Here is a 10,987-nt window from a genome sequence, read left to right on the forward strand (position 1 = left end):
CAGAACTAACATTGCTGAAGGATGTCAGGGACTGGGCCAGGTGTGATCAGAACTTTAATAAGGGCGGGTGTGGTGGCTCATGCCTGTAATCCCAACACTTTGGGAGGCTGAGCAGGGTGGGTCACTTGAGGTCAGCAGTTTGAGACCAGCCAGGCCAACATGGTGAAACCCCGTCTCTACTAAAAATATAAAAAATCAGGCTGGGCGCCATGGCTTACGCCTGTAATTCCAGCACTTTGGGAGGCCGAGGCGGGTGAATCACCTGAGGTCAGGAATTCGAGGCCAGCCTGGCCAACATGGCAAAACCCTGTCTCTACTAAAAATACAAAAAATTAGCCAGGTGTGGTGGCAGGTGCCTGTAATTCCAGCTACTTGGGAGGCTGAGGCAGTAGAATTGCTTGAACCTGGGAGGCAGAGGTTGTAGTGAGCCGAGATCCACTCCAGCCTAGGTGACAGAGCGAGACTGTCTCAAAAAAAAAAAAAAAAAAAAAACAGACTTTAATAAGGATTTAATCTTTATGACAACACTTTGAAGAAGGCATCATCCTCCTAATTGACAGAAGTGGGGTGGGGGATTTAGGCACAGAGAGGGGAGGCAACTGATCTAGGGTCACCAGCTTCCTTGACTAGGGTCACCAGCTCTCCAATCCCTGTGAAGCTGAGGGCTGGGCTTGTTAGCCTGATGTGCAGCCCAGGAGAAAGGCGGCCATAGCCTGAATACATGCAGGGCCGTTTGTGTTTACTGTCATTCCTGAGAGCTGTGGAGGAGCCAGCTCCTGGAAGGAGCAAGGACACCAACGATGATTTTGCCCTTGACATTCAAAGGTGATCTGCTTACTAGCCTTTCAGGGGATCGTCTTCCCTGGGACCAGTCTCCCCTTAGAGTTGTTTCCAGTGAAAAAAAACAGAAGAGGCCATTTATCCCTTTCTTTTAGCCCCGCTACCTGGGGGCTTCAGATATTTTGGCCCCTCCTTCTGGTTGTATATGGTTCTCCCAAACTGAAGAGCCCTGCCTCCTCCGCTGAGGCTAAAGGGCTGAGGTTGTGCATTTCAACACTGAAGGGCTGGTTGAGGGTCTGACCCCAGCATAGGTGCCATGCCAGGGCCATCAAGAAAAATTGCTGAGTGGCCAGAGTGGATTGGTTTGTGTGCTCCGAGATCAGCAGGAGCTAAGGAAGTGCTCTGGGGTCAGCTGAGAGGGAGCCACCGCTTCTGCCTGGCAGGTCTGGGAGGTCAGTGCCATTGGCTGGAGTTGGGCCTTGAAGGATGAGAATTATTTCAGCCCTGGTGGGGAAGAGGCAGGCAAAATTGGGCATTGGGAACAGCATGGGGAACAACGGCAAGACATCATCCTTGCTTCTAATTGGCCTCCTGCCCTGCCCCCACTGGCACCCATGGGTTTTCTCTCCCAGGAGCAGAAATACAAACCAGATCAAACCACTTTAAAATCCTTCAATACTCGCCACTGCTCCTAGGAACAACAACAAAAATCTACATCCTTACCAGGGCCTCTATCTCAGTAGGATTCCCCCACTCTTCCACTGTGTTGGAGCCACACTGGCCGCTTCCTCAGTCTTTCATGCTCTTTTGAGTCTCGGCCTTTGCACTTGCTTTCATGCCCTCCGTCGGAGAGCTCATTCCTGCTGTCTCTATCTTGCTAACTCCTCATCTTGTAGGTGGCAGCTTCCAGATCATTGCCTCAGAGACCTCTGATCACCCCACCCTGAGCCCTCTTATCCTCTATGGCTTCACTCCCATCATGATTTGGAATTATTTATTTGTGAACTTGATTAGCCAAGATTGTAAACGACATGAGGTCAGGGACTGGACTGGGTATGTTTTCTTCTCTGTTGCTTTCCTGGCATGAAGTACAGTAAATACAGCACCTGATACATTATACATGGCCATGAATATTTGTTGAATGAATGAATAAAAGCACATTGGGTTCTGACCATTCAGTGTCCTGAAAGAATACAGTTTTTCAAACTGTGCCTCACCATCCATTAGTGGGGTGTGAAATCAATTTAGTGATGTCTAGCATTTTTTTTCAATGACACGGAATAGAATAAAAATAATCAGAGCACGCTGAGGTAAAGGATGTTCTGGAAATTATTGTGTGGTTATGTACTTGTGGGTCATGATGAAAAATGTGCTCTTCCAAGAATAACCAAGATAAATCCAAAGAAGAATAACAAGCAGGGAGGACTTGCCCTACCAGAGTTCAGAGCTTGTCATGAAACTGCAGTGATCAAGACAATGTGTCATTGGAGGAGGGACAAATTGACGCACAGAACAGAGAGCTCAGGCACAGACTCACACACCACAGGGCATGCCAGAGCAGTGGGGAAAGGAGGAACTGGAAAAAATAACTCCCCGTATGTAAAACCGGATTACTACCCACCACGCACTCATTTGTTTACAAATCAACTTGCAATAGACGAAAATAATTTGAATGTTGAAAATAAACTAAAACTCTTAGTAGATTTCTTTAAAAAGAAAACATACACACATTAAAAAAAAAAGCATTGACCATAAAAGTTTGCTTAATCTGACTATATTACAATTAAGAATGTTGGTTCATTGAAAGACATCTTGGCTGGGTGTGGTGGTTCACATCTGTAATCCCAGCACCCTGGGAGGCCGAGGAAGGTGGATCACGAGGTCAGGAGATCGAGACCATCCTGGCTAACACGGTGAAACCCCGTCTCTACTAAAAATACAAAAAAATTAGCCGGGCATGGTGGTGGGCGCCTGTAGTCCCAGCTACTTGGGAGGCTGAGGCAGGAGAATGGCATGAACCCGGGAGGCGGAGCTTGCAGTGAGCCGAGATCGTGCCACTGCACTACAGCCTGGGCGACAGAGCCAGACTCTGTCTCAAAAAAAAAAAAAAAAGAAAGAAAGGAAACGTATTTCTGCTCATGGGCTGTGATCAAAAGTATAAAAGCTAAAGCATGGCCAGGTGCAGTGGCTCACACCTGTAATCCCAGCATTCTGGCAGGCCGAGGCAAGTGGATCACGAGGTCAGTAGTTCAAGACCAGGCTGGCCAAGATGGCGAAACCCTGTCTCTACTAAAAATACAAAAATTAGCCGGGCGTGGTGGCAAGCACCTGTAATCCCAGCTACTACTCTGGAGACTGAGGCAGAGAATTGCTTTAACCCAGGAGGCAGAGGTTGCGATGAGCCGAGATCACGCCACTGTACTCCAGCCTGGGGGACAGAGCAAGACTGCGTCTCAAAAAAAATTAAAAAAGAAAAGAAAAAAAAAAGCTAAAGCATGAGATGTGCAGGTGTGCAGGTGTGGGGGGGCTCTGGGGCGGGGCACAGTGCAATCGGGGACACAGGTGCTGGGGACCTGAGGAGTTGCCAGGACGTCTTTGGACTTGTTCTTTGGACTTGTTCTGTTGAGCAAAGCAGCAGCTATGTTGCCCCACGCGCCTGATTCAGACAACATAGGGCGACTGGCTTCTGAGTGCAGAGCGGCCCTTTGTCCCTGCGCTTGCCTCCTGTCCCGTGGCGCGGCTGGCCCTTGGCTCGGCATCAGCTGCTCACCGCTCTGGGGGTGTGGGTGGTTCCCGGCGGGAGGTGAGGTTTAAACAAAGCCTCATCGCTGTTCCCAGGATTATCCGAGCCTTGTGAGGCCCCACCCTGCCTCACAGAGCAGAGAACTCCCAACTCCGGGCTGAGGCCAGGCCTTTGGGTGGCAAGACAGGTGGGCTGGGGGCTGGGGGCTGGGGGCTGCGACCCTATGTTTGGCGGGCCCGTTTCTGCTCAGCTCTGGCGCTGTCTCGGCTCGGCGACCATTCCCCCAACCATCTTCCTCCCCTTGCTTCAAGTTCACCTGAGCAGGAGCCCAGGAGCCTCTAGCCTGGTGCTCTGGATGGGGGGAAGGGTCTATGCTGTTACCAGAGTTTCAGGCATTGAGGGAGCAGGGGGAGGAACGAAAGGAGTTTTCTATCGGAAACAGAAAAGATTTTGAGTTAAATCTGGGAAGCAGGCCGGGCGCCGTGGCTCAAGCCTGTAATCCCAGCACTTTGGGAGGCCGAGGCGGGAGGATCACGAGGTCAGGAGTTCGAGACCAGCCTGGCCAACATGGTGAACCCCCGTCTCTACTAAAAATACAAAAATTAGCTGGGCGTGGTGGCGGGCGCCTGTAATCCCAGCTACTCGGGAGGTTGAGGCAGAATAATCGTTTGAACCCGAGAGGCGGAGGTTGCAGTGGGAAGAGATCGCACCATTGCACTCCAGCCTGGGTGACAGAGTAAGACTCTCAAAAAAAAAAAAAAAAATCTGGGAATCACACAAAGTAATAACTGCCTTAGGCATTTTGTTTTTCCCTAAAACCTATAAGTGGTGGCCCTAGGCCTCTCCTTGAGGGTGTCTTCCACCACCCCTCCCCCCGACAGCCCCCGCCCCGTGTCTGGGTGCTTCCTCCATAAACCACTCCTGTCAGCGTCTCCGGGAGGCTCATGGTGCTCCTCCTCCACTCATCCCTGCTGGGTCCCCGCGCCTGAAAATGAAGCCGAATCCTCTTTCAGGAACGCTTTAGATTTTCATGAAAACACAGCCCAGCTTCCCAAGAGCAGCCGCCTTTTGCAGGGGCTTTCCCCTCTACCCTTGTGTGGTTAAAGGCGCTAGCGCTCCGCATTCCACAGGTGGAGACGAGAAGGCCCCGGCTGCTGGGTAACTACCCTGAGCACAAAGTCCGGGCGCCTGGGACTCAGCCCCCTTCTGCCTCCTCAGGGAGCCTCTAAGGGGCTGCAATCTGAGAACCAGGAGGGAGCCTTGAGGCCAGGGATTCGCTCTGGCATCTTAATTATTCACCTGCAAACACATTCTGGCCCCTGAGCCTCAGTTTTGTCGTCTGTAAGAGAGGTGTCGCAATGTCTCCCTCTCAGGATTTCTGCCAGGATGAAATGAGCCCGAGAGGAGGGGCAGTGGGCCTGGGTTGGTCCCCTTACGTCCCTGCCCCGGGAGGGGACCCACAACTCCCAGACTGGTCCCCCAGGAGGATCTTGGGGCCTGGGCCGGCGAAGCCTCCTATCTGTCCTCCTCTTCCTCCTCCTCCCTCTCCCCTCCTCTTCCTCCTCTTCTTCCTCCTCCCCTTCCCACTTCCCTTCCCCCTCCTCCTCCTCCTCTTCCCCCTCCCACTTCCCCTCTCCCTCCTTCTCCTTCCTCCACCTCCTACCTCCCTCTTCCTCCCCTCCCCCTCCTGCCACCTTCTCCTCCATCACTCTCTCCTCTTCCCCTCCAGCTTCACCTGGCTCTGCGGACACGTGCACCGGAACATCCTCTCCAAGTTCACAGGCCAGGCGGTGGAGCTGTTTGACGAGGAGTTCCGCCACCTCTACGCCTCCTCCAAGCCCGTGATGGGCCTGAAGTCCCCGCGGCTGGTCGCCCCCGTCCCGCCCGGAGCAGCCCCGGCCAATGGCCGCCTCAGCAGCAGCAGTGGCTCAGCCAGTGACCGCACGTCCTCCAACCCCTTCAGCGGCCGCTCGGCGGGCAGCCACCCCCGTACCCGAAGTGTGTCGGCGTCTTCGGGGCCCGGCAGCCCCGCGGCCCCACACCCGCCTCCACCGCCCCGGTTCCAGCCCCACCACGGCCCTTGGGGAGCCCCGAGTCCCCAGGCCCACCTCTCCCCGCGGCCCCACGACGGCCCGCCCGCCGCCGTCTACAGCAACCTGGGGGCCTACAGGCCCACGCGGCTGCAGCTGGAGCAGCTGGGCCTGGTGCCGAGGCTGACTCCCACCTGGAGGCCCTTCCTGCAGGCCTCCCCTCACTTCTGAAGGTCCCTTCCCCTGCTGCCCTCCTCAGGCCCAGGGCTGGGCACTCCCTGAGGCCCAAAGACCCACCTCAACGACGAGTGGCGTTGAGCCACTTCCCTTTGAAAAGACACTCAAAATCATTGCCATGGTTCAATGTTCCCAGGCCCCAGGCCATCCACTTACCCGCCCTCACCAGTCCTTGGGTTCCCTGCTCTAGTTTGACCTGTGCAGCACATTCCAGAAGGTTCCAGGGAGGTTGTGGGGCAGCTAGAGGACAAAATCATGAAAACAGAGTCCCTGTCTTCCAGAGATCATCCCGGGCTTTAATATTAATGGTCCCCAAAACTCCCTAAGAAGCAGGAAATGCAGCCCAAGTTTTACAAATGGGTAAACAGAGGCACCGAGAGGTAGATGATAGGTTGGTACTTCTGGTTCCCAGTGCCCAGGAATGGTCCACTCTCAAGAAATTCAGGAAAGACAGACTGAGGAGAAGGTGTGGGAACGTTCTGGATGTTTCGGGAGAGTTGGGGAAACTGCTCCTCCTAGGAAAGGCTAATACGAGGGTATCCCTGGGCCCGATGAGTTAGGGGCGAGGCCCCAGAACCCGTATCTGTGAGTTGTATGGGGGAGCCATCTGAAGCTGTAGCCACCAGGGATGGAGCTAGCTGAGGAGTTAGGGGGGTCAGGTTGGACAAGGCAGTTTAGTAGACTCAGATTCTTGCTTCAAAGAGCCTTGGGCTGGCCTGGAGGTCCCTGGAGTCTAGACTGGACCTAGGAGCTTGAGTTGTCAGGGGCCAGGACTGGCCCCACTGCAGTGCCCAGGCCAGTCTTGAGCAGCAGGGAGGGCTCAGCGGTCCCCAGATCCAGGTGCCTCTGACCAGCCTGGTCACCTCCTGAGAAATAAATGCTGAACCTCACAAGCCCCATCATTCATTCCTTCTCAATTCACAGTGCCCCTCTTTGTTCCTGGGGTGGAACTAGGTCCTGAGGGCACAGCCTAGCTGAGTGCAAATAAATATAGGATGCTTAGAAAGCATAAAGGAGGGGCTGGGCGTGGCGGCTCATGCCTGTAATCCCAGAACTTTGGGAGGCCAAGGTGGGTGGGTTACCTGAGGTCGGGTGGATTACCTGAGGTCAGGTGGATTACCTGGTCTCGAGACCAGCCTGACCAATATGGTGAAACTACCCCCACCCCCCGCATCTCTACTAAAAATACAAAAATTAGGCTAAGACAGGAGAATTGCTTGAACCCAAGAAGCGGAGGTTGCAATGAGCTGAGATTACATCACTGCACTCCAGCCTGGGCAACAAAGGGAGATCCATCACAGAAAAAACAACAACAAAAAAAGAGAGCATAGAAGAGGGTTGGCCAGCCCTGTGGTGGGTGGGACATCAGGGACACTTCCCAGAGAAAGTAACAGTTAACCCTGCACCTCAGGTGTGATAGCGGGGTCAGTGGTGTGTGATCCACGCTGGGCAGCCAGAGGGGAGCAGGTGCCAACTCCACATCCTTCTCCTGTTTCTAGGCCCTCTCCTCCCTTGTCTGTTTCTGAGGGGGAAGCTCAGCCTTCGCCGTGGAGGGCCGAGAGCACAGTGCTCTTCCTCCTGGTGCCCTTTGACCCCTGATGGCCTGTGGCACCCTCCCCAGTCCCCTCTGCCCATCCAGCCCTCTGTTTCAATTCTCCACTGCTCCCAGCATGGTCTGGGGCACCTTGGCTTCTGGTTTCTTTTATTATTATTGTTATTATTAATTACTGTATTCCTGTCCTTCACTTTTTTCCTTAGTTCCTGAAAGTAAACAAAACAAAACAAAAACAAAAAAACAAACAACGCTTTGGTTCCTGATGGCTTTCTCAACTTCAGCCCTGACCTTGTTGTTTCACAGCTGATGGCTGAGATGAGGTTAGAATGACTGGGCCCGGCTGAACATTCCAAATTAGATTTCACCATCTGCTGAGAAAGTTTAAGGAAGGCAAAACTTGCCAGGTCACAGAAGCTCCCAAGCCCAGCTTTCCAAAGGCCTCAGCCTGTGGCTGTGTCGAGCTCAGTCCTGGGAGATAGGGGAGAACCTGCAGGAGGAACAAGCCCCCCTACTCCTGACCACCCTCCATCAGCAGTCTCCCCTCCGTGGCCATCTTTGTTGACAAAGGTGCAGTTTCTCCTCTCCTGGGCACCTGTAACATGTGATGCGCTGCCTGCTGGAAGGTTAGGTCGGGGCTGCCCCGGAGCAGAACGGCTGAGGGTCACTTCTGGGCAGAAGCTTTGAGAGCCTGGGTACAGGTTGCCTCATGGAAGCAGCTCTCCAGTTGAAGCCCTCCTCTGCCAGCCTGGGGTCCTAAGCGATGAGCAGAATCCCCCACTCCCACCCCACCAACCCGCAATGGATATGTAGTGAGCAAGAAAGAAACCTTTGTTGTTTAAGCCACTGCGATTTGGAGATTGTTTCTTCCTGCACCATGATCTAGCTTTGCCCGAGTGACACAGCCTCTGAGACCCCCCAACACCAGGCTGTGCCATTGCTCTGGATTCCCAAGACCCCCCGATACACATACTATTTCCACCAGAGGATTAGGGGTGGTTTGACACACCTGGCAATTGTCTGTCTGAAAGCCAGAACAAGTCTTTATCCAACTTTCAAATCCTACAATACCGGGTCACGTTCCATCTTTAATTCTGCTCTGGGTTATAATCACACCTGTACCTCCCTCGCCGGGGCCTGCTTGCTAGAGTGTCACTCCGTGTCTTTAAACATATGGAGTCTCTACTACAGTGTGAATTTCAACAGCCACAGCTTGGCATCTCCCTTGTGCCAGGCACTGTGTCAGCTCCAGGACGCGCATCTATCAGCCTCAAAGAACTCCCAGGGCACAGAGAGGGCTGGGAGGGACCCGCATGTGAACAGCCACCATGAAGAACATGAAAGAATGAAGAAATACTATGATCTTCATGTCCTGGGGTACCTTACCTAGGGTGAAACGCATCTCCCAAACCTGGGACTTAGGATCGTAGGACCTATCTACAGGACAGTCAGCCAACATGGATGAGGTGTGGGTTGCTAACGATCAACCCTGCTCCTCAGAGCCCCTCTCTCCTAGGAATGATCTGTTACCTGCACTTGGTCCTCATCAGATACTGCTCTCCTGTCTCTCCATCTACATCATAAGAGCCCAGAGACCAAAGGTATCTCTCTGGACCCACAGGATGCTACAGTGGTGCCACAGACAGTCCAAGGGCACAGTCAGTCCTCCCTGGTTGAACATTGGTGAGGAGCTTTGCTCCCACAAGTGAGACAAATAATCAGATAACCCGATACCACCTTCACTCTCTGTCCCTCCAGAATGTAGGGGAGGAAGGGCTGCCTTGCCTTCACATAGTCTTCCTGCTGACCCTGCTAGCCTGTCATGAAAATGTCAAAGCAGCTTCTTCAAATATTTCACTTTTTTTTTTTTTTGAGACAGTCTTTCTCTGTTGCCCAGGCACCATCTCAGCTCACTGCAACCACCGCCTCCCGGGTTCAAGTGATTCTCCTGCCTCAGCCTCCCAAGTAGCTGGGATTATAGGCGCCTGCCACCACATCGACTAATTTTTGTATTTTTTGTAGACAGGGTTTTGCCATGTTGACCAGGCTGGTCTCAAACTCCCGACCTCAGGTGATCCACCCACCTCAGCCTCCCAAAGTGCTGGGGTTACAGGCATGAGCGACTGCGTCCAGCCCAAATATTTCACCTTCTGAACTTGATCCAAGAAGCCGGTGGACACAGAGAAACTGTCACTCACTTTCCTAGCTTCCTCTTGAAGAGTGTCCGTGTGTTGGAACTGTTATTAGAGGATGTAAATACTGCAGACACACGTGCAAACATAAACACAACCTCCTCTTGCTGTTGTTCACTGTATTTCATTTGACCCAGGAATTGCTTCCTAGGGTGCTCCATCCCTATTTCCTCTGTAGCATGTGGTGAAGGAGAGCATGAAACCATGATGCAGCACACGGAGTGGATGGAGAGGCGCGATGCAGACGGTGGCACAGTCCACCATAGCTATGCTTGCCAAGGTCATCTTTCCCTACTGCCCACTCCCTGAGTCAGGCAAGGACGCCCTTCACAAATTCACACAAAGACACTTTCTAGGCTAGTGGCCTTGACTTGAGAACAGAGATTTCCAGATTCTCCCACTGACATGGTGGTGAGTGAAGAATCCCCAAGGTCGTTGAGCCCTATCTTCCCAGTCTCCCCGGAAAAATACAAGCAGGCCTTTCCCTTGATTTTCAGGAACGTGGAGGAATAAGAATGCAAACCCTGGAGGTAAGGAAGATGCCACCGACGAAGCACACAAAGCAGCCCAGAGAAAAGGGAAGAGTAACAAAATCCTCTGCGGGGGGCTTTCCCTGTTTGTGTTTGGCAGGGGTGTGTTCCTAGGGCTGCTGCTGAAACATAAACACCACACGATGGGCAGCTTCAACAACAGAAATGTGTTCTCTCACAGTTCTGGAGGCTGGAAGTCCAAGACCAAGGTGTCCACAGAGCTAGATTCTTCCGTGGACGCTTTTCTTGGTTCACAGATAGCCTTTCTCCTTTCTTTTCCTGCCCCTTCACGTGGCCATCCCTCTGTGTGCCTGCGCCCCTGGGGTCTCCCTGTGTCTCCAGTTTCCTCTTCTTATAAGGACACCAGTCAATTGGATTAAGAGTTTAAGGAGGCCGGGCGCGGTGGCTCACGCCTGTAATTCCAGCACTTTGTGAGGCCGAGGCGGGTGGATCACGAGGTCAGGAGATCGAGACCATCCTGGCTAACACGGTGAAACCCCGTCTCTACTAAAAAAAAAATACAAAAAATTAGCCGGGCAAGGTGGCGGGCGCCTGTGGTCCCAGCTACTCGGGAGGCTGAGGGAGGAGAATGGCGTGAACCCGGGAGGCGGAGCTTGCAGTGAGCCGAGATAGCGCCACTGCACTCCAGCCTGGGCGACAGAGCGAGACTCCATCTCAAAAAAAAAAAAAGAAGAGTTTAGGGAGCTGTGCACAGATGCCAGGTGGACTTATGATGGTTAATTTCATGTTTCAACTTGGCTATGGAGCATCCAGATATTTGGACAAACATTCTTCTAGATGTTTCTGCGAGGGTGTTTCTGGATGATACTAACACCTGACTTTGTAGATTGAGTAAAGCAGATTATCCTCCCTAATCCAGGCGGGACTCATGCAGTGGTTCCCCTGCTGAATATCCTATTCCA

General features: G+C 52.9%; 1 protein-coding gene and 1 long non-coding RNA gene across 4 annotated transcripts in view; one reads left to right on the plus strand and one right to left on the minus strand.

The window, feature by feature from the left end:
- FAM83A (family with sequence similarity 83 member A) overlaps positions 1-8,189 on the plus strand; it is a 32,099-nt gene extending 23,910 nt beyond the window's left edge. The window contains exons 5-6 of one of the 3 annotated variants that reach the window (XM_055287171.1): positions 5,253-5,512; positions 7,549-8,189. In XM_055287171.1, the coding sequence (XP_055143146.1) occupies positions 5,253-5,512; positions 7,549-7,652 (364 nt within the window). In that variant the 3' untranslated portion in view covers positions 7,653-8,189. Of the gene's footprint in view, positions 1-1,676; positions 1,955-5,252 lie in introns of those variants that run through there. The other 2 variants (XM_055287170.1, XM_055287173.1) reach the window with 2 other exon arrangements.
- On the minus strand, positions 494-2,034 carry LOC129486777 (uncharacterized). The gene is made up of 3 exons (XR_008659083.1): positions 1,504-2,034; positions 945-1,284; positions 494-776 (listed from the first exon to the last, which is right to left on the minus strand). It is a non-coding gene; the product is annotated as an uncharacterized lncRNA (long non-coding RNA).
- Positions 8,190-10,987: the final 2,798 nt, after the last annotated feature.

The sequence above is a fragment of the Symphalangus syndactylus genome, chromosome 7, assembly GCF_028878055.3.
Source record: "Symphalangus syndactylus isolate Jambi chromosome 7, NHGRI_mSymSyn1-v2.1_pri, whole genome shotgun sequence".
Lineage (NCBI taxonomy): Eukaryota > Metazoa > Chordata > Mammalia > Primates > Hylobatidae > Symphalangus > Symphalangus syndactylus.